General features: G+C 51.0%; 1 protein-coding gene across 4 annotated transcripts in view; it reads left to right on the top strand.

Moving 5' to 3' along the window:
* The window catches only part of TK2 (thymidine kinase 2), a 30,511-nt gene extending 17,061 nt beyond the window's left edge, over positions 1–13,450 (top strand). Inside the window, exons 7-11 of one of the 4 annotated variants that reach the window (XR_008661991.1) lie at positions 6,357–6,445; positions 7,013–7,092; positions 9,493–9,573; positions 9,943–10,055; positions 10,897–13,450. Coding sequence is in view for 3 of the 4 variants with exons in the window: in XM_055306759.1 (XP_055162734.1) it covers positions 6,357–6,445; positions 7,013–7,092; positions 9,493–9,573; positions 10,897–10,995 (349 nt within the window). In the remaining variant the exon portion in view is untranslated. The remainder of the gene's footprint in view (positions 1–6,356; positions 6,446–7,012; positions 7,093–9,492; positions 9,574–9,942; positions 10,056–10,896) is intronic. The other 3 variants (XM_055306759.1, XM_055306760.1, XM_055306758.1) reach the window with 3 other exon arrangements.
* Positions 13,451–22,726: the final 9,276 nt, after the last annotated feature.

Genomic DNA, 22,726 nt, shown 5'->3' with positions numbered 1-22,726 from the left:
TAAACCGCGGAGCCACCCAGGGATCCCCTCATTGCAGCATTTCTGATGGGTGGTTCTCATGTCCTGATATCCGTGGCTATGGTTGAGGTCGTAGGTCCCTTGCCCTGGGCTCTCTTGTGGGGAGTGTAGGAAAAATACTATAGCTTTTAACTTTTTAGAGCTCTTCTCCTGCCTTGTTAACTTCATATTTATGCCTTAGCTTGGTATCTGTAGTTAGGATTTGTGTGGGGCAGTGAACCACAGGAGAGGTTTACTGTGTCCCTGGAAGTTTCTGTTCTCGGGATCTAATTGGCTCAAGTTCCTGCAGCCTCGGGAGAGCATGGATTCCCCTGCAGACCTTGTCGGAGCCTGAAGATTGGTCTCTGGTATCACTTGGTGCAGCCCAGAGGCTGCTAGTTGATGGGTGGCCTTGGGCACTGCAGAGGCTGCTGGGAACACTGCGGCAGCCTGGGGGGCGGCCGTCTGCTGCCTCAGTTTCAGGGAGATGAGGGAGGCTGTGCTCCTCAGTCCGTTCAGCGTAGTCCTCCAGAGGCCAAGGAATTGTCCCGCAGGTGGCTGCCTCTCCCCTGCCCTCCGAGCCCCTAGAGCCCGAAGAAGCCGGCTAACAAACCGGAAGCTGCTTCGAGGTCTCCTCTCTTGTCTTAGAAATGTATGTGGACTTTGCAGTCTGCTCTATAATGTGTTCTGGTGTCTGCGTCTCTAGCAAACAGCCTGCTCAGCGTGTGGCATGGGAAGTACCCCCTCCTTGGCCGAGTGTCTCAGAGTCCCCAGGTTCAGAAGGTGCCGAGAACTCAAGGGGGCGCAGGTGCTTCCCCTGTGACCTGGACCCGTTATCTGTATTCCCTGGAAACAAAGGTGTTTGCTCAAGTGGTTGAGGGGCAGGCCAGGCGCCACATTTATTGTCTGGTTCTTCACACTCCTCTGTGAGCCCTTGAGGCAGCCCTGAAGTGTAGGCACCGTTGAACCTTTTGGCAGAGCAGGGACTGAGATGGGATCCGGGGCCAGTGCCCCTTCCTGGCCCGGCAGGCGGGTGAGCAGGGGGAGCTGCCCCGCGCTCTGCTGTGTGGGGCGGCAGGAATGAGGGGGTGGTGAGAGGCTTGGAGCCCCCAAGGCGCCGACTTAGAGGAGCCAGGCCTCTGTCTCTTTCCACTTGTCCTTATGGTGGGCTCCTCCCACAGATCACTGTGTCTCTTGGTAACACGCACATGCTGCTTTGCTGAGGCCAGGGTGGGGCCTGAGAACCTACATTTCTAACAAGAGCTCTGGGTGGCAGCCATCCTGTTGGTTGGGGAGCACACCTGGAGGAGTAGGACCTCAGGAGAAGCCAGCAGCCAGAGGCAAGGAGCTCTGTGCCCAAATGCCAGGCCCTTTTCCCTGAGAGTTTTGTTCCTGTGGCTTCCTTGGGGTCAAGAAGAGTAAGAGCCCAGTCCTGCGGGCTTTCCTGGCGGCAGCTGGCCCACCTGGTGCAAGTTCTGTAATGCGTGACTTCCTATTGCCTGCACTGCCCATTATTTCTTCATTTCGCATTTGTTGCTTCAGGTTTTAGTTGTTGGGGTTTTTTTGTTGTGTTTTCTTTGTTTTAAGGGTCCCCAGATTTACTCCTAGGCCAGGAGAGGTGCAGTCATAGGCCAGGGGTTCTCTGCGTGGAGGCACAGTAGTGTGTTTTTAGCCAGAGCTGACGAAGCCACAAGTGCAAGGTAGTATGGAGTGTGGGCTCTCCTCGAGGTCACTCTCCTTACAACGCCAGCTTTCCTCGACACAGTGGGTCAGCAACTGTGAAGTGTTATCAAGAAAGTAGGTGTTTTAAGAGGTTTCTGCTCCCCCCAAATGCAGATGACTGTCATTTTGAGCCTAAATCAAATGTGTCCTAGAACGGAGTTTATCTGGATCCTTGGCACACGCCTAAAATAGGATGTTCTGTTTCCCAGGGGGAGTTGAGCTGGGCGCTGGGGACCCTAGGATAGCGCGTGTGGAGTGTCGGCTCCTGCCTGAGCTCACGTCTCCCCCCCCCCCCAGATGCTCAAGGAGAAGGCTTCCTACCGTGATGGACACGGCCCTTTCACAGGGCGGGGGCAAGTTGCTGCTGACCCTCAGTGTTGGGGTTGGTCCTCTTCTCTTTCTCAAAAGCTGTTGAGAAACACTCCAGTCTTGGCTTGGAATCTGGGGAGGGAGGGGTGGAAGGTACAGCAGGCCACATACTGGCATTCTGCAGCTCCCTAAAGCAAAAGTTCTCGAAGGTGTCCTTGCCGTTTGGGCCTCGAACAAGTGGGGAGTTTTCCCAGGGAGAGACCTGGCTCTTCTGGGCCCCCCACAGCAGCAGGTGTGGGGTGGGCACAATATAAGTGCAATTACACTGGACATGGGTGTGAGAACAGCATGGTAATTGCTAAAGAGGAAGATTCCAGTTACATTGCCTCCTCAGTGACTGGCGCTTGTGAGGCGTGGGCACTGCCCTGAAATGAAAAGCTGAAGGTGGTGAGAAGGCCTTGCAGTGCTAAACCAGCGGCCAGGCAGGCAATTGTGTGGCCCAAGCCCCTGAGCTGAGTAATTGAATGCAAAGGCTTTACAGGATTGCTGGTCACCTTTTCCTAAGAGCAGAAGTAGGGGGATTGAGTGGGGCCCAGCTGGAAATGACCGCTGACTCAATAGGGCAGGTGGACGTTGATCAAGACCCTGCGTTTGGAACAGTAGGCAGGTCCTCCCATCTCCCTGGCTGGCCTGGGGGCTTGGCCTCCCCTGCTCTGGCCTAGACCAGACGCTCAGGCCTACGTCATGACCCTGAGAGCTGTGCCTTTCCTCAAGCTGAGGCCAAAGAGGCGCTGCAGTGTCCAGAGCAGCCCCTTCTGCAGACGGACCAGGGAGGGCAAGTGATGTCATGGTCATGCGGGTTTCGGGGGTCATGGAGCTCCAGGCTTCAGTTCCTGCTCAGACTGAGTTGGGCTTCACTACTCTGGGCCTCAGTTTTCTTTTTCCTTCTCTTTTCCTTTTTTTTTTTTTTTTTTTTTTTTAAGATTTTATTTATTTATTTGACAGAGAGAGAGAGCACAAACAGGGGAAGCGGCAGAGGGAGAAGCAGACGCTGCCCAGAGCTCACGCCTGGAGCCCAAGGCAGACGCTCCACCACTGAGCCACCCGGGCGCCCCTCATTTGGGTTCTTAGTTGACATTGTGCTCCCCGTGTTCTGTGCTGTGACTCAGTTTGGCAATGGCAGCTTTGGGGACTCTCCCAGCAATGGGATCTGGCAGGATGTGCCTTGACCCTTGCAGACACAGATGAAGTCCTCTAGGGTACAGTCTGAGGCTGCCTGTCCCTCCTCAGGGACTCTTGAGACCCCCGCCGCAGGCGGCCCTCCCCTGCGCGCTGCCCACTGGCCCGCCACCCTGAGTCGCTCCTCTGTTCGGGGGGCCTCCAGGCCACCCTGCGTGTGTTTTAGTGGAGAAGGGAAGGGGCTGACTAGCAGCTTCCATTTGGGAAATCCTCATTCCTTCAGAGTCAGTTTTGTTCTCCAGAAGAAAAGCGAAGGGAAACCTGTAAAGAGAGTGGTTTGGTTTCCTAAAATCAGCTTCTCTTAGCTACGACTAACCAAAACCCAACTCAACAACGAGGTTGTTACGGCTGTTTTTTTTTTTTTTTTTTTTTTTTTTTTAAATTTTTTTTTTTAATTTTTATTTATTTATGATAGTCACAGAGAGAGAGAGAGAGGCAGAGACACAGGCAGAGGGAGAAGCAGGCTCCATGCACCGGAAGCCCGATGTGGGATTCGATCCCGGGTCTCCAGGATCGCGCCCTGGGCCAAAGGCAGGCGCCAAACCGCTGCGCCACCCAGGGATCCCACGGCTGTTTTTTTTTTAAAAGATATTATATATTTATTTGACAGAGCACAAGCAGGGGGAGAGGGAGGGGAGGGAGAGGCAGGCTCCCTGCCGAGCAGGGAGCCCGAGGTGGGGCTCGATCCCAGCACCCCAGGATCATGACCTGAGCTGAAGGCAGACGCTTACCCAACTGAGCCACACGGGTGCCCGGGTGCCCGTTACTGGCTGTCTTAATGACAGGCTTCAGGGTCGCTTTCATTCAGTGGCTCTGGCCCTGTTTTCCTACTCTGTCTTGTGTCCTCAATACGACTGCCTCCCTCATGGTGACAAAATGGCTGTGGCAGGATCAGGCCTCTCATCTGCCAGCCAGAGGGTAGGTGTCTTGCCAGGGGCTTCCTCTGAGTGGGAGTAAGCGTGGCTTCCATCAACCCCTGCAAGCCTCCCTCGGGTCTCACTGGTCCAGGCTGGGCCCTGTGGCCAGGGGATGCCTTGTCCTGATCGGCTCAGCTTGGTGAGGCGAGAGTATTTCTCTTAGGCCAGCTGGGCCTTCCCTGAAGCTTAGAGTGGGGTCAGGTTTCCCTGGAACCCGCAGGCCTGTGGATAGACCCTGAATAAATAATGGGCTACTCTGAAGGAGGTAAGAGGAAAGAACTAGGGGCTGGGCAGCCACCTGTCCCCCCGCCGTACCAGCCTTTGGTTGTGATGTCGTTCGTTACCTTCAGTTCTTGGATTTCATTGGCTTGGGTCCCTTCTGGGATGTTGTGGGAGTTGTCCCCTCCACTGCCCTCCTCTACTCTTTTGGGGAACCCTCACATGTTAGTCTGCTCTGGTCTCCTGGCCGAGGTCCGATGCCTGAAGACCTCTAGGACGCCAACAACTGCCCCTCTGCCCCTGCTGTTCTTTATCAGGCGCTGTACTTTTCTTTAATTTGTTGTTGTTGTTTATTTTCTTACTGCTCAGCCTGAGCACAGCTGGTCTCTCTTGAGGGCACCATGACCATCTCAGGGACCAGGGCTGGGTGTCCCTCTTCAGTCTGTGCCATGCCCTGTCATTTGGACCCCAGGCAGGGCTGCTTGTGGCCTCAGTCACCCAGAGATGCTCCCCTCCAGCTGTCTGAGCTTCTTGCCTCCCTCCATGCCCATCCCTGCACCTCTCCTCCCTGCTAAGTGGAAGTCCAACTCCAGACCATCCTTCCAGTGGGCTCTTCTCTCACCCCAGCCATTGATAGGCAACCAGAAGCCCCCTGTGTACTCTGGGCCCAGGCACGACCTCTGTCCCGTAGCTGGTCCTGCCAGATTCTGTGGATCCACTCTGAGTGGATCCAAGATGGTATCCAAGGTGGGTGAGGTGTTAAAAGGAAGACTTCTCCTGGGCCTCTGAGGATCACCCAGCCTTTGACAGATCTCTGTTCTCAGGTTGCCCATCCTCTGGCTCTTTGCCACTGGTTTCCTTTTGGGGCAGGGGAAAGGTGCAGGAGCCGGGGGGTGGTGGGTGGGGGGAGAGATGCCAGGCCTCTTGCATTCTTTTTTTAATTTATTTTTTTAATTTATTTTTTTATTTTTTGGCCTCTTGCATTCTTAGTCTCTTGTCTTGGTTCATTCATTCGTTCGTTCGTTCGTTCCTTCTTTTTCAGTTAACATTTTAAATATGTAATTGTTTCCCCACCTCCCAACCCTTGATTTGAGAACTAATATGTCACCGATTTTGGAAATACAGGAAGGTAGAAAGAAAACACTAAAATCCCCTATAGTCCCACAGCTCAGAGAAAAGCACTGTATTCATTTTGTTTTTCTTTCCAGTCTTTTTTTTTTTTTAAGATTTTATTTATTCATTAGAGAGACACACACACACACACACACAGAGACAGAGAGAGAGAGGCAGAGACACAGGCAGAGGGAGAAGCAGGCTCCATGCAGGGAGCCCGACGTGGGACTCGATCCTGGGTCTCCAGGATCACCGCTGAGCCACCTGGGCTGCCCTCCTTCCAGTCTTTTTTAAAAAATGTGTGAACGAATTCTCATGAAAATACAGTGGGGTCAGACTACACACAATTTTATGTCCTGCTGTTCTCATTGAACATTCCATTGTGAGTGTTTTCTGTGTCATTAAGTATCATTTTACAACACCACCATTCAGTTGCGGCACGGTTTGCTGCTGTATCAGTGTGCCAAGATTTCATTTTTCATTATTTTAGGCAGTGCCACAGCAGGCACCTGTGATTATTTCCACAAAATAAATTTCTAGAGGTGAAACTGGTTTGCTGCTCCACCTGCCAACCTGAGCACTGTCCCTGTTCCCTGGGGACAGGCTTCAGAGCCCCTTTCTCTGCTTGGAGGTCAAATCCCGTAAGTGCTCTCCCATCAGCAGGTCTGTGACACTTGCTGCGTTAGACCGTAAACCGTCCCCCGGCGGCAGAGGGTCAGAGGTGTTCTGGGTCCAGTATCATATGGATGAGGCTGTGCCACGTACCCTGTGCCATGTCCTTTACGTAGAAGGACCCACAGATCCTTTTGATGAATAAAACCCCAACAATTCTCGTTATAGTGGGAAGATGCCTGAAGTGGACTACGTGGTTCTGGCAGAATGGTTTGATTGGATCCTGAAGAACATCGACGTGTCCGTTGATTTGATAGGTGAGGGACCCCTCGGACGTCCCTCCCAGGGCCGGAAGGAGGTGCTTGGGGGGCTGCCAGCCAGCAGGGGTGCGGGCAGGGCCCTTACCGCTGGTGATTCTTTCACCTTCTCCCCAAGGGCAGACAGGATCGGGCGCTTCCGGTCCCTCCTGGCGGAGCACCCTGTCCTTTGTGCCTCCCGGGTCTGTTGTGATTTAATGGGGGTTTTTTAGTGTGCAAGGAGGGGAGGAGGGACAGAGCCGGGACCTTTACTGAGACCCACGGGCCAGAACCCGCGCTAAGCTTCTTGCACATACAGAGCCTCTTCAGCCTCTCAGCAATCCTGGGTGGCTGGTGACATGGAAAGAAAAACGGAAGTTGGGATGAGGGTCAAGATGACTGGAGGCCCCACAGCCGGTCAGCGGTCGGGCTGGGAGCTGGCTGTGGTCTGCGTCTCCTGCTCAGAGCTTCTGGCAGATGGTTCTCTGCACGCCTGGCCCACATGCCTACCTTCCCCCTCTCCCCGGCCTCCACTTCCAAGCCACAAACAGGGTAATTAGAACCACATATTATTTTTTTAAATTGCAGTTTATCTCCGGACCGCTCCTGAGACCTGTTACCGGAGGTTACAGATGAGATGCAGGGAAGAGGAGACGGTCATTCCCCTGGTGAGTGTGCCCGTGAGCCCGCAGAATGACGGGGATGACGGGGAAACCACCTCCACCCCAGCCCGGCCCCTCCCTCCGTGAGATCATTGTGCCCGTTGCCGAGAGAGAAACAGGAACTGAGCATAGACTCTGATTTCCTCTGTGGGTGGAGACCCTGCATGAAGTCCAGACCTGCCTCAGTTCCTGGGGTCCCAGACGCACAGACGCATCCCTGCTCCCCCTCCCCACCCAGGTGTCCCCAGGGCTTGTCCTGTCCACCACCTGAAGATTGCTTGCTTGTGCGTCCTGCTCTGGAGCCTCGCTAGAGCTAGAATGTTCCCTCCCACTGGCAGCCACATCCCCCGTGCTGAGTGTAGTACTGGGCTCGAGGCGGTCCTCATCGGTGCTTGCCCGGTGCCTCGCCCTTCTGGGTTCTGGCTCAGGGCCACAGGGACTCTGGTCAGGACTCTTGTAACTGTTGGGCTGCTCTCCTTGTCCTGTTCCTTCACCCCTCCATGTTCCCTCCGAAACCTGGCCTCCACTTTGCTGCTTGGGTGCAGCTTCCAGTACAGAACGCCACTCATGCAATTTCCCAGCCACAGACCCTTTGATGTCTTGCTGCAGTCTGGGGTCAAGTCCCCGCCGGTAGCGTGCCATCCCGGATCCTGCCTCATGGACGTTATCTCCCTCCATTCCCTGCCTTTCATGTTCTGGCCACAGAGACCAGTCGTGGCTATGCTCACACTCACACTCACTATGCAGTTGCACAAATGTGCCTTTGTGTAGTGATTTCTTTTGCCTTCAGCTCAGATGTTACCTTTTCCAGGAAGCCTTCCCTGACCTTCCCTCCATTGTGCTCCCTTAACCTCTGGGCTCACGGTGATCACAGCCCTAAGGACAAGCATACCGGAACTGTTTAGACATTTGTTCCCCATCCCTCATCAAACTGTGAGCTTTTTTTTTTTTTTAATTTTATTTATTCATTCACGAGAGACACAGAGAGAGAGAGAGAGAGAGAGAGAGAGGCAGAGACACAGGCAGAGGGAGAAGCAGGCTCCTTGCAGGGAGCCCGACATGGGACTCGATCCCGGAACTCCAGGATCACACCCCGGGCCGAAGGCGGCGCTAAACCGCTGAGCCACCCAGGCTGCCCAAACTGTGAGCTTTTTAAGATTAGATCTTATTGCTTCTGCATCCTCAGCATGTTTCCCAGAGCTTGGCACCTAGGAGTTCTTCAGTACAGAACTGAATGCCCCATGTGAATGCCACTGGGAGTACACAGACAGCAGCTGGGCAGGCATTTACAGGGATGTCTTGGGGGTCTGAGCTCAGGATGGGCTGGACTGGGAGCCCTTGAAGACCTGTTGAGTCTGCAGGACTTGACCCTGAGGCCCACCCAGCCTTGTCTTCCCCAGGCACCAGCAAGGTTGCTACCAGCTGTGAAGGTGTAGGCCTCCTTCCAGGTAGCTCCTTTGAAATCCGGAGGTAGGAGTGATTGGAGGAAGGGCACAGTAGAGCGGGGCTGGGCCGGGCTGTGGTAGGACACAGCCATTCTATGCAGTGACCCAGATGTCCCGAAGAAATGACAAGTCCGGAGTCCCTACAAGCTGTTATTAGCCAAGCCATTATCTTAACATTTCTGACAAGGCCTACAGGACAAATCTGTCGTTGCCAAGGGAGAACTCAGTGGTGGATGAGAAAGTGGCCGTGAGGCTTTCCTGAGGGCTTCCGGGCTGGCTATAAATTACTGCTTGGGGAGGTGGTTGTGTGTGTGGCCTGGGCACCTTGGCCTGTGCATGAGAAAGTGTGCGCCGTCCAGTCCTGCCTGGTGCAGAGGCTCTGATGGCTTAGATTGTGTCTGGGCCTGTTTCCCCCTGGGTTCCCCATTGTGGTGCTTTCTGAAGTTGATCTTCATGGTCTAGGGGGCCCACATAGGTCACAAGTTGTCTGGTGGGGTGGAAGCAGTGGGAGTAGGTCCCCTAGGCCAGTCAGGGCCGCAGTCCTTTTCGAAGGAAGGACAGAGGGGAGGGTTCAGAGGCTGCCTAGGGCTAGGGATCCTACCATGAAGGAACCGGTGGCCCTGCTGATGGCGAAGTGGCAGGAAGTGTGATAAGCCCAGTGGGAGGGTGTGGACGAGGCAGCAGTGGTACAGGGTGGTGCTAGAGGGATGGAGTAGGGGCTGGAGTGAAGCTTCTCACTGTCACGATGCCCAGGCTGCCTGGTGGAGGGAGTGGCTGCTTTTAATGCTATCCACCTGAGCCAGGATGATGGTTGCAGACTCCTTCGTCCCAGCCACTGCTCCGTGGTCGTGAACAGTCAACCCCCTCCCCTGCCTGAGATCCTCGGAGGAGAGGTTTGTTCCCCTCCCTGCTCTTGACAGCCTGTGTGCCTATGTGTGTCTGTGTGTGTGTTCCCTGGCAGGAATACCTGGATGCCATTCACCACCTCTATGAGGAGTGGCTCATCAAAGGGAATCATTTCCCTGTAGCAGCCCCTGTTCTGGTAAGTCCCCCTGGCAGGGCTGGCGACTTTTCTGGAAGGAGGAGTGCCCCAGGGAATGTCAGCCACACTGCAGTCTGGGGAAGGGCAAGGTCCTTCAGAGCTGGAGGATTTAGAATAAGGAAGCAGGGAGGGTAGAAGGGGCCCTTTCTCTCTCCCGGTCCTCACTGTGGATGAGTCTCATAGTCAGCTGGACAGACCTGAGAGAAGGTGGCCTGTCCCAACGTCCTTATACTGATGGCCACAGTAACATCTCACTTATCCAGCATTGTCAGTGAAGGAGTATTCCAGATGGGTGAAGCCTCCAGATGTGGGTTTTGGTTTTAACCACTTGGGATGGTGGTCTTTCTGATGCAACCATCCCTTCTTCAGTGGCTAGCAGGCATGGAGCCTCATTGCCCCTCTTCTCGGTGACCCAGGGCATCTGAAGGAACACCACTTGCTGTCTGGGCTGTTACACAGTGACGCCCTTAGGAGGTGCTGAGGTGTGTAGGACTGTTTGCCCCAGACCACTCATGTCTTTGAGTTCCCATGTTGGCTTCGTGTAGCAGCCCTCTTTTCTCCTGCTGATACTCGCCACCTCTAACTGTGTGTCATTTCCATCCGTCCCTCCTGCCTTTCCCAATTTGCTGCTGCTGAACTTCTTCAGATGCGCAAATGGATACTGAGACATTTTGGGAGCGTGTGTCCAGCGTGGGATCTGAGAGAGGGCTGCTCACAAACTTTTGTGCGTGGCCTGAGGGATATCTGTTTGAATTGCTCAGACACTTCTACTCATGGTGCTTCCAGGCCATGAGGTTGCTGGAAAGTGAGATATTACTGTACTGGATTTTTAAAGAAGTAAAATCTATCTTTCCCCCTCATTAGGGGAATATTAAGATGATTAAGGGGAAAAGGGGGAAAAGTCATTTATGGGCTGGCTGCAGGGACAGCCGTAGTGGATTCTTTTTTTTTTTTTCTTAATTTATTCATGAGAGACACAGAGACAGAGACACAGGCAGAGGGAGAAGCAGGCTCCATGCAGGGAGCCCGATGCGGGACTTGATCCTGGGACTCCAGGATCACGCCTTGGGCTGAAGGCAGGCGCTAAACTGCTGAGCCACCCGGGCTGCCCCGGATTCTTAAGTGGAAATGTAGTTGAGAATGTGAATTGACCTAGAACCTGGCGCTGTTCTGCTCTAACCCTCCTTTGTATCTGCCTGTGACCTTGGACTTCTCTGCCGCTCCTCACTGCCTCCTGCCTCCATCCTTCTCTCTTTCCCTCTGTGAAGGGAGGATGATGTTGAGGTCAAGTGCAGCCCTGTGACCCGTGTGTTTAATTTCCAGGTGATTGAGGCTGACCACGACATGCGGAAAATGCTAGAACTCTTCCAACAAAACCGGGACCGAATATTAACTCCAGAGAATCAGAAACATGGTTCATAGGATGGAAAGATCATGCCAGGAAAATGCCCGCTGCTACCAGCTTAGCTATTAGGAGCAATTTGGAAATATCTCCTTTCGGGAGGGCTTTATATCTGGCCGCATTTGTATTCCTGACGGTCTTTTCTTCTTTACCAGTGTCTTCAGCCTGGGTCTCTGTTCCTTGTGGGTAGATGACAAATGGGACCAATGGGTTTGTCATGCCCTTTGGTGTTTGCAGGCTTGCACTCCCCCAGCCCTTCTCCTGGTGGCTTCCCACTGCTGGGTCCATGTGAGTAAGGGAAGAGCCACCTGAAGTTATGCTGGGCTTAGGGTCTCTAACCCTTCCCACTACTCAGGAGGGTGAGGTGGTGGCCTCTGAGAAGCTCAGGCTAAGGGGTCACACATCCAGGGACAGTGGAGTTGGCACAATTCAGACTTTTGGTGACTCCAGAACATTCTGTGCCTCATCCTGAGAGCCTGTCTTCCCTTGCTACAGACCTCACAGCTGTATGGGGAGAGCCAGCAGTGCATGGAGACAGTATCATCACTTTCTCATTATCCGAGTAGTTCTCGAAGGCCATTGATGATCTTAGACTTTCACAAAATTGTGCTGTATTTGGCTTGAGCCTAATGTTCAGTGGTTTCCCAGCATGAGGCCGCTGTGCCATTTGCCACCTCAGCATCTGGGCTTCTGTGTCCTTGGGAGAATCATGCGTTGGCTCCTGAATGGTGTTTGGTTTCCTTGGTGACAAAGGCCTTGCCTGAGCTGCCGCCAGTGCCATGTCAGAGAAAGGGCTTTTGGTGTGTGGATGGTTTGCCCAGTGCCAAGCTGGGGCAAGGGGCCATCAGCCCTGGATTCCGAGGCCGCCTCAGTCTATAATGGCCTTGTGTGAAGAGCTTTGCCTTTGGAATTACTGAGAAGTTGTGGCCTGGGGAGGAGACACAAGTGGCCTTATGTCTTTTTGAAATGTTTTTCCACCCAAGGAGACACCCTGGGCCAGAGAGCATGAAATCATCTTTATTGGCTCAAAATATATCTTAGCTTCACTGAGCTGTAACAATGCATCAAAGCCACAGCTGTCTCTTGAGTCAAGTGGGAAGTAAGAGAAAGAACAGTCTCTTAGGGGGCGATCTGGACAGGAAGATGAGAGCTTGCAAGCCAAGGCTCTTAGAGCACTCGTGCTCCTGATATTTTGGAGGCAGGCCGAGAGAGCTTCAAAAAGCCTGGCTGTAGATGTGGGGCAGGGTCAGTTGTGACCTTTGGGGAAACAGGCCTCAGCCTCTCCTGAGCAGCGGTTGTTGTAAACAGGTTGGAAGGCCTCGTCCCAGCCTCTGCGTGAGTGTGGCTCCTGTGCACACTGTGGCTGACAGGCATCCTGCTGGTCCAGTGGTCCAGTCCCAGAGGGAGTGCTAAGGGGTCAGGCACTGTGACTCCCGGACCAGTTCTTGGGCCACATGGTCAGGATGAGGGGCAGCAACCCAGTGGGGATGTGTCTCTCAGCCCAAATGTCAGTGGTTGACCAGAAGCCTGGGGGAGGCAAGAGCCTGTACTGCCAGGTGTCTTGACAAGCCGGGGAAGTCTTTGGAAATTTGTAAATGAACAGTCCAGTATCCCCACAGCTCACTTTAAGCATCTGTTTTGGGGGAAATATGATTTAAAAATAGTAAAGTATTGCCCTGTGGTAGCCAATAAATCCTTCACCTAAAACCTGTTGTTAATTTTGGAGTGCTTCCTAGGCCAGTGATTTTAGCTCCCTCCAGCATCCTTTGCCAGTAGCATAAAGTGTTTCATTTTGTAAACTCCATCTTTCCTAACATGGGATGGATGGGCTCGAAGGAGCTCACCATCCTCTTGCTCTGGCCCTGCAGAGGATGCTGTGTATCTGCAGAGGCCAGAGCAGGTGGCAAAATCTGTCAGCCCAGATAGTCACACGAAACACCTGGTGCCCAGCTTGCATGGATGAGGGTTGCTTTCCCCACGTGGCAGGCAGGGCTGGTGGCTTCAGGGGTCATGGAGCAGTTACAAAAGCCAGGGCAGAAGAAGGGCAGATGGCACATGGGAGGCGGGGGGGCCTAGTGTTAGCGCAGAAGGAGGTGATCCCCAGAGGCTCAGGAATGGCTGGGAGGAGCCTTGCAGGGGCTTGCATCTCTGACCTGTTGACCTAGCAAGCCAGAGCAGTGACATTCCAGATTTGCCAGGGTTGCCCCATTCTTACTTTGAGGTGGGGTTCCGCAGGGCATAACGTGAGCATACCCCAGAGCTGCCTCGGCTCTTTGACTCTTAGCAATTAAATTTTTTGAACAGCATATACATTGTTTTAGTCAGCATTTTTAGTGAAATAGTTCTAATTTACACTTCAGGTTTTTAATTTTATATGCAAAATACATGATTAGAATCATTCAGAAATATCTCATGTACCTGACGATTAAAAAACGAAATGAGATAGGAGTGTATTTCTGTGTCACATAGAAGCGTGGAGGTGGGTGATCCAGGGCTGGTGTGGTGGCTCCGAGGCCATCAGGATCCCGGGTTCCTTCTGCTTTCGGTTCCCAGTTCAACTTCATGGTTCGTGGCTTCCTTCCTCCCTCCAGCACTTCCCTGTCCAAGATGGGGCCAGAACTCCTGCTCCAGCTAATGTTGGCCAGGACATACGGTCCCTGACATACTGTCCAGAACGTGCTGTCCCCCACTCACACGTGAATTCTAATGTTGATGATGACCTTTGCAAGGCACAACTGAGATAAGCTGGAATGTTCTTTTTTTTTTTAATTTTTATTTATTTATGATAGTCACAGAGAGAGAGAGAGAGAGGCAGAGACACAGGCAGAGGGAAAAGCGGGCTCCATGCACCGGGAGCCCGATGTGGGACTCGATCCCGGGTCTCCAGGATCGCGCCCTGGGCCAAAGGCAGGCGCCAAACCGCTGCGCCACCCAGGGATCCCCAAGCTGGAATGTTCTAACGGGATTTTGCTAGAGGCCTTGGGGGTGGGGCAAGGGCAGGAGGGACGTGGGGACCCACAGGCTGGACCACAGGTCCGGCATTCGTGCTCTGCGCCCTCTGGCCCCACGTGTCCCTCCCTCCTGCCCTCATGTCACCTCACATCCTCCTCACCGGCCGGTGCTAAGGTGTCCCCTGCTCAGCCTGCCTCTGAGATGGGCAGAGACCACCAGTCTGACCTACTCCCACAGCGTGGCTCTCAAGGAAGCCCTCCCTAACTGTGGACCCCAGGAAACGATGTCACCTTTCCGTTTCTCTCCCTCCCTCCTTTCATTTCCACCTGAGCGCCTCACCTAAATGAGAAGTGCTCCCCGCAACCTGTGGGGTACCTCAGTCAGAGACCCTTCCTGGGACTCCTGCAGACTCACACCACCAGACCTGGGGCAGGGGCGGGGTGTCGGGGAGAGGATTGAGCATTTACTACTCTGAGACCAGGTAGATGTTTCCAGAACCTGCCTGCCCCTGAATACGTTGAATTGGTGTCATCTTGTTGTCCTAGAGCCCTGGAGCCGGATGGGGGCGCCCCCTGTAAGTACTCCCACATCTGTGGAATGAATGAGCTTCGTCCCTGCGGTCTCTCCATCCCGAAGAATTCTAGTTATTAGAGTAACTGACGGCTGCTGGAAACAGCCCCCCTTGTGGAGCGTCTAGTCACAGTAACGTCCCCCCTGGTGCCTCTGGGCTTTGGCGGTGGATCACTCACCCGGGGCCGCAGGGTCACTGGCAGGGCTTTCTTCTCCTAATAACCCCAACCCTGCAGCTCCCCTAAGGCCGAGTGAGCTCCGTGCTCCCCTAGGTTACAGACGACTGAGCTTGCCAAAGGCTGTCAGTCAACAGAAGCCGAGGGAGAGCCAGTCTTGTGGAATCTGGAGTGGGTTTCCACGTTTACTGCTATCGTCCTGAATTTCTCCATTTCTTGGCTTTTTCTTCTGCAAGGCTGGGGTCCATGGAGCACAGGGGTCCTGGGAGGTAATAATAGGTGTTCTGAGAACGGAGGGTTCCGTAGTCCAGGAAGTTTGGGAAGCGCCACCTGGCTACTTTCTCTGAGATGCACAAGGTTCAACTCCAGCAGTCCCGTGATAAAGAACCCTTTCAACTTTAAGCCAGGGACTCTCAAACTCTTTGACAGTAGAACCCCTCATTGGGGAATAGCCATTAACAGTCTCCAAGAGAGTAGTGTTCCTCGGAACACATATGGGGAAAAGGACTTTTAGGGGACCTGCAGCTGCTTTTGTGCTCTTGGGAGTCTCTGGCTCCCGGTTCTCCAGTTTCGGCGCATCTGAATCTCCTGGAGGGCAGGTTAAAACCTGAATTGCTAGGCCCACCCTCAGTTTCCAATCTAGGGGGTCAAGGGTGGGCAGGCCCGAGAATCTGCTTTCTAACACTGTTCCAGGTGATGATGAGGCTATGGTCCAGGGGCCACCCTTTATGAGCCACCTCTTGAGATTGACACTTTCTAGAATCAGACATCCCGGAGTTCGTAGAAAACCAGGGATCTTGTTGATTGTTGAACATCTTGTGAGCGTTGGTTATCTTGTCTGTCAAATGAGAGAATTGCTCATTTCTCAGGGCTGCAAGGATAACTGACCTGCCACATGGGAGGGGTCTGGTCCAGGGCCAGATATGCAGCGAGTGTCCCCATAAATGTTTGTTCATCCGATGTAGCCCAGAAAATGGGGCCATAATGCAGTTGCTTGGCTGAGAAATGGAAGCAACTGCAGTGGCCGGCACCTTCCATCCGAGTGGTGTGGATGCGTGCTCTCACCAGTTAATCAGGGGGCCACCTTGACTGATCCGTTCAGTAGGCACAGGCTACAGCCCTGGTTAGGACTGGCCTTTGGGACTGTGCCTCTGAAAAGTGCCTCATGGCTTTTCTGGAATAAGAGAGCACAGGGCAAGCAATTGGCCTTTCTTTTCTTTTTAAAAATGTTCCTGTTTCTTACGAGGACTCTGGATCTGCGTCTGGCATTCTGTGGCATGAGAGGGCTGGAGAGACAGCTGCTTCTCAGGCCATGGCAATGGACACCGCTCCTTGTACCAACAAGGCCCTGGATTCCTTACACGGTAAACTGATGGTTTTCTAGTCTTCTTGGCAGATCTTCTCCATGGGCTTAGGTGATCTCTCACTAGTCCTTTCCCTAATGCACAGAGCAGATATATTTGTAGCCAGGGATGGGTAGATGTTGGCAGTTCTGGGCTCATCTAAGAAATGCCCGGAAAAATGGGCAATGGCCAATTGTTAAGTTTTAAGTGAATCTTACCTTTTGGGATCCATTTGGCTTTGTGGGTGGGACATGGGCTTTGGGGTCAGAATATGGGCTGAGATCCCAGTTTCCCTTGTTATTGAGTACAAGACCTTTGGCAGGTCCCCTCACTTCTCTGGTCCTGTTTCTTCCTCCCGTGGACACTGGGGTGTTTTTCTCCCTCATGAGGAGAGAGGCTGCACAGTCTACGAAGAGGTAAGTTAAACGTAAGATGAACACAAAGGGTCTGGAGCTACGCCAGGCTACTCTCTCCTCCTTCAAACTCCTTCCAAGTCTCTGAAGTTGGCTGGAGAAGAGACCGACTTCCTTGCACCTTCCTGGAGGGAGAAGCTGTTGGACTGCTCAAAGCCTGAGTGGCAGAGATCTTGTGTTTTCATTTTTAAGACCTGCTTCTTCATCAGGGGTGTGGGGGACCTAATAGTTCAGCATCTTCACCAGCCATTTGCTCAGTCCAGAGTCCTCGGGCAATCTGTGAGCAGGCCTCTATTCTCTGCCTATATTTCAACAGCACTTATGCAGGTTTATGCATACACCCTGTGGCAGGCCCTGTGCTGGGTGACACGTGCACACTGATGAACAGGACAGACACAGTCCCTTCACTCATGAAGCATATAGTTTAGCTTCTCATAGAGGCCCCTGTCCTGAAATATTCCTGAGAAAACCCCCACTGAGGCAGCAGGGCACCACCAACCTCAGCACTCCCTTCTGCTGGGGTAAAGAATTTAACACCATGATATATCTCAAAGAATCAGTGATAAAACTAACACAACAACATTTTCATGAAGTAGTAGGATGCAAAATTAGCATATGCAAACAACAAACAGAGGTCACAATGGTAGTGAAAATCCCCTTTACCATGGTAAAAAGATTAAATATTTTGGAATAAATTTAACAAGGTATGTCCAAAAACATAGAAGAAAGATGCCAAAAATTCTCCTCAAAGGCACCAAATAAGACTTGAACAAATGTAGAGACATCTCATTCATGGATGGGAGGACTCAACATAAAGATGTCAGTTCTGCCTAAGTTACAAATTTAATACAGTCTTTGTAGAAGCACCACAATCTATTTTATGGAATTATTATTATAATAATTATTCTAAAGTTTATATAGAAAAACAAACACTAAGAAAGCAAACATTTAGGAATAACCAGGAAACCACTGAAAAAGGAAAACTTTTACGATAGAGGACTAGCCATACCCGACATTCAAAAGTACTCTAAGACCTCTAGTATTGAAACAGTGTGGTACTGCTGCACGAATAGATAAATAGAGCAGTGGAATCGAATGGCCCAGATAGAGAACTAAGCACACCTGGAAATTTAGTATGTGATAAAGATGTCCTTTCCAATCACTGGGGTAAAGATGGACTTTTTAACAAATGATGCCAATGTGGCCATTTGGGGAAAGATAAAGACAGATCCATATCTAACACCATAGCCAAGAATAAACTCCAAGTGGTTAGGGATCTAAATGTAAAAACTGGAACCTTGCAAGTACCTGGATTTAGGGAAATCCTAACTACGACTTAAAATCCAGGGGCAACTGAAGGTTAATGTGCCTAAAATAAAAATTTTTTAGATTGGGTGATAACACCTGTCATGAACAAAGTCAAAAGACAAGAAACTGGGAGAAGATGCAACTTACGTAACAGACAAGGGACCAATATTCCTAACTACCCATGAAGAATTCTTTATAAATGAAGGCCAAAGGACCAAAAATCAAAAAGAAAAATGAGAAAAAGATGTGAAAGACAACTTACCAAAAAGATCTAAAAATGACCCATAAACGTAAAAAAAAAATCAAATTCTTTCAGAGAAATGCAAATGACATGGTCTATTTGCGTGTCTCCCCTCCCCACCATTCATATGTTGAAAACATAATGCCCCAGGCGATGGTATTTAGGAAGTGATTAGGCCCTGAGGGCGGAGCCCTCCTGGGTGGACTCAGTGCTGTTATAAAAGGGACCCCACAGAGCGCCCATGCCTTTTCTAACCTGTAAGGACAAAGCAAGAAATCAGTAGTCTGCAAACTGGCCAAGGGCCATTGCCAGGACCCGGCCATACTGGTACCACATTGGACTTCCAGCCTCCAGAATGGTGAAAAATAAATTTCTGTTGTGTATAAGTCACCAGTGTGTGGTATTTTGTTATAAAAGCCCAAATGGACTAAGCAAATTAGAAGAACATTGACATACCATTTCTCACCTACCAGACTGGCAAGAAAGCAAACCAAAACAACAAACATTCTGTTGGTGAGGTTGTGGGGAAACAAGTATTCACATATATTGCTGGTGGGAATTTAAATTTGTACAACCCTTCTGGAGAAAAGTTTGACAGTACCTAACTATATTGGCACTTACACTGCAATCCCCCAATCCCACTGCTGGGATCTAATGTGTACTTCCTACAATATGAAAATATCTACGCACAAGGTTATTTATAGCAGCATTGGTTTTTCACTGCAAAATAATTGGAAACAACCTAAAGATCCTACATAACAGAGTGGCTAAAATAAACTATGGTACAGCCGTACAGTGGAGTAGAAAAAAGAATGAGGAAGCTCTCTCTGAACAGGTATGATTTCCAGGATGTAAGGCAATCTTGAGTGGAAAAAAAAAAAAAGCAATATCCAAATGAGTATGAGTATCTACTACCCTTTATATAAAAAGAAGAAACCTAAGAAAATATACAGATGGAGAGGAAATACAGGGAGGACAACCTGTCAACTAAACAGACTGGAGAGAAGGAAGGATGGGACGATGTTGCAGGGGGAAGGGGTTGATACTTGTGTGAATGTGTCTTCTTGTATAACTGACTCTTAGAACCACGGGGATGTGTTACCCCCTAAATGAACAAGATCACCTCGGCTGTAGGGGGAATGGAACACAGAATACAGACGCAGCTGACCCGAGCAGCACCATGAGTGAAAAACAGCCATGCTGGAGAGACGTAGCCTAAGTAACTAGAAAACAGTATATTGAATGGTTGCAGGAAGAGTGAAGGCAAAAATTACTCTTCCTAGATGCTATCCTATCATTTTAAAAGTATTTCTCATGGAGGTGGTTAGCGGTTCTGACACCACGGTAATAGACTTGAACAAACAAGTAGACTGTAGATTACGAGAGCTGGGTTTCGTTCTCTTCTAGAGGAAGGAGTTCTAAATAAAAGGGGACAGCTAGAATAAAGCCTGTGATGTTGGATTAGAAGCAGAGGTATCAGTATAAACTCATGGTTTAAAAAATTGTGTACAGATATGGAAATAGAGCCGCCTGTGTATATGCATGAGTTCCTATATGTCCGTATGTTTCCTGACTGGTCTCCTGAGTAGGCTTGGAAGCAGTGACAATAACAGTGAGCACACCTGGCACCTGGATCTTGGTATCTAAACATCATTCTCCTGTAAAGGGACCCAGGGCTCCTAAGACAAGTAGTTTATTCCAGGGATGCAGCAGGTAAATATCGCCAGTAATAAGACATATTGATATGAACCTTTTGATAAAACTCACCAAGCACACAGCACCATTTCTTTCATGATTTTTTTTAAATAATAAATTTATTTTTTATTGGTGTTCAATTTGCCAACATACAGAGTAACACCCAGTGCTCATCCCATCAATTGCCCCCCTCAGTGCCCGTCACCCATTCACCCCCACCCCCCGCCCTCCTCCCCTTCCACCACCCCTAGTTCATTTCCCAGAGTTAGGAGTCTTCATGTTCTGTCTCCCTTTCTGATATTTCCTACCCATTTCTTCTCCCTTCCCTTCTATTCCCTGATATTTTGCCAGAAATGCATAACCTCACTCCAGCCATAAAAAACAAACCCAGACAAATGCAAATTGAGGGACATTCAATGAAATAAAAGGGATCAGTATTCAGTTTTGACCCAAAGCATCAAGATCATGAAAGACAAGGAAAAGGCTGAGGCGGTGTTACAGACTGGAAGAGATGATGGAAACATAACAAATGCAGTGTGGGATCCTGGGTAGGATCCTGGAATAGAGAAAGGTAGTCATGGGAAAACTGGTGATATTTTAAAAAGGTTTGGAGTTTAGTAATGCTGTATCAGTGTTAATTTCCTGTTATTATTTTTTTATTTTTTAGGATTTTATTTATTCCTGAGAGACACACACAGAGAGAGAGAGAGAGACAGGCAGAGGAAGAAGCAGGCTCCACGCAGGAAACCCAATGCGGGCTCGATCCTGGGGCTCAGGGATCACGCCCTGAGCCAAAGGCAGACGCCCAACCGCTGAGCCACCCAGGCATCCCTAATTTCCTGTTCTTGACAATCGTACTGTGGTTCTGTAAGATGTCCTCTTCAGGGGAAGCAGGGTGAGGACTATAAAGGGAATTCCTCGCACTAGTTCACAACTTTTCTCTAAACCTAAAATTAGTTAAAATAACTCCCTTCATGGGAAATAAAAGCAGAACGCAACAATATAAATACTACAATCCCACATTTATAAAAAAGACAAGGGGCACCTGAGTGGCTCAGTCGGTTGGGCATCTGACTCTTGATAGGAGCTTGGGGGATCCCTGGGTGGCGCAGTGGTTTGGTGCCTGACTTTGACCCAAGGCGCGATCCTGGAGACCCGGGATCGAATCCCATGTCAGGCTCCCGGTGCATGGAGCCTGCTTCTCCCTCTGCCTATGTCTCTACCTCTCTCTCTCTCTCTCTCTGTGACTATCATAAATAAATAAAAAATTAAAAAAAAAAGAATTGATAGGAGCTTGGGTATTAATCTCAGAGTCGTGGGTTGGAGCCTACACATTGAGCTCCGTGCCAAAAGGAATTATACTAATACCTGGTGGTGGATATTATGATAACTTCTGCTTTTGTTTTAATATTCATCTGTATTTCTTTAAAGCTTTTATTTATTCATGAGAGACTCAGACTGAGACAGGCAGAGAGAGGCAGAGACACAGGCAGAGGGAGAAGCAGCCTCCTCGCAGGGAGCCCAATGCGGGACTCGATCCCGGATCCTGGGATCACGACCTGAGCCAAAGGCAGGCGCCCAACTGCTGAGCCACCCAGGCGTCCCTGTGTTTTTTTTTTTTTTTTAAGATTTTATCTACTTATTAGAGGAGAACGTGAGCAGGGGAAGAGCAGGAGAGCAGAAGGAGAGGGACAGCAGACTCCGTTCTGAGCATGGAGCCCGACGCACGGCTTGATCCCAGGACTCCGGGATCATGACCTGAGCTAAAATCAGGAGTTGGACACTCAACTGACTGAGCCTAGGATGGCTTGGGTGAGTGGAGCCCGCATCTGTGTCTTCTAAGCTTTCTACTCATTCAAAGGTTTCTACTCATCCATTTGATGGATCCTTGGAGACAGCGGTGAATGAAACAAGGTGGAGTTTCTCAGCTTATGTTCTAGTGGGGGAAATGGAAAACGAATAAATGAAATGTCTCTCTGTAGAAAATTAAACTAAAGCTGATGTGATAGATGGGTGGCCAGGGAAAGTCTCTCCCAGAAGGTAACATTTAAGGTGAGATGTGACTAACAGGAAAGATGGGACAGGGAGCAGAGTGGGAAGTGAGCAGTTTGCACAGAGCCTGGGAGGTTGGGGTTGGCTTAGCTTGTTCGGGAACCTAGGAGAAGCCAGGGAGTCTTGTCTGCAGTGGGCTGGGGTGGGGAAGGGGCGCAATATGCGGTCAGAAGGATAGTGAGGGGGCTAGCCTATGGGGCTTGGTATGGCCTTAGGGGCCCCTGGAGAAAATTGAACAGGAGAATCATGGGACTTGGTTTTTAGACAGGATCCTCCGGCTTTAGTTCGTGCATAGATGGGGTCGTTTGCTTAGGCGGGGAATACCGTGGGGAGAGGGGCACCTCTGATGTACCCACTTCTGTGCAGGCGTGGGTGCCTATGTGTACGTATGGGGGCAGGGATGGGTGGTGGAGGGGCGCCCGCAGCCCAGGTGAGTGAGCCCCCGAGCCCTGGATCGGAAGCCAGCATATGATACTAAGCTCCCAAGTATGGTTTTGTTCTCTGTTAACCAGAAGTTAGTGGAAGAAGGGAGGCTGACTGAGGAGTCTAGGCCAGTGAAGGGTATGTTACGTGTCTACACAGCTGTCTTTTCATCTGCCCTGTGACAGGTGCCTTAAGGATGCTGAAGGAAACTGCCCTTTGGAGATGCCCAAGGGGTGGGAAGGGGCAGGAAGCCCCGAGGGAGGCAGTGAGGCCACTGTGCACACCTCACCTCTCTGACTCTTCCCGGCCTCCTGTGAGTAGGTCTGACCACGCCCACTTTACTGACGAGGAAACAAGGCTCAGAGAGATGGAGTAAGTGGCCCAAAGTCACAGTCAGCAGGTGGCAGGGCTGGGACTTGAGACCAGAGGGGCTGATTAGCACATTGGCCCTTGGGCCTGAGACCTGCCACCTCTCCGAAGTGGTCACCTGCCTGGTTGAAAGAGCAAGCTGCTTAGTTGCGGTGTCTGTCTCTGTACCATCCAGGGGTGACGTTGTCAGCTGTGGCATGGGCGGTGGT

The sequence above is a fragment of the Nyctereutes procyonoides genome, unplaced genomic scaffold, assembly GCF_905146905.1.
Source record: "Nyctereutes procyonoides isolate TBG_1078 unplaced genomic scaffold, NYPRO_anot_genome, whole genome shotgun sequence".
In the NCBI taxonomy this organism is placed as follows: Eukaryota; Metazoa; Chordata; class Mammalia; order Carnivora; family Canidae; genus Nyctereutes; species Nyctereutes procyonoides.
This window is presented reverse-complemented; position numbering and strand designations above follow the sequence as displayed.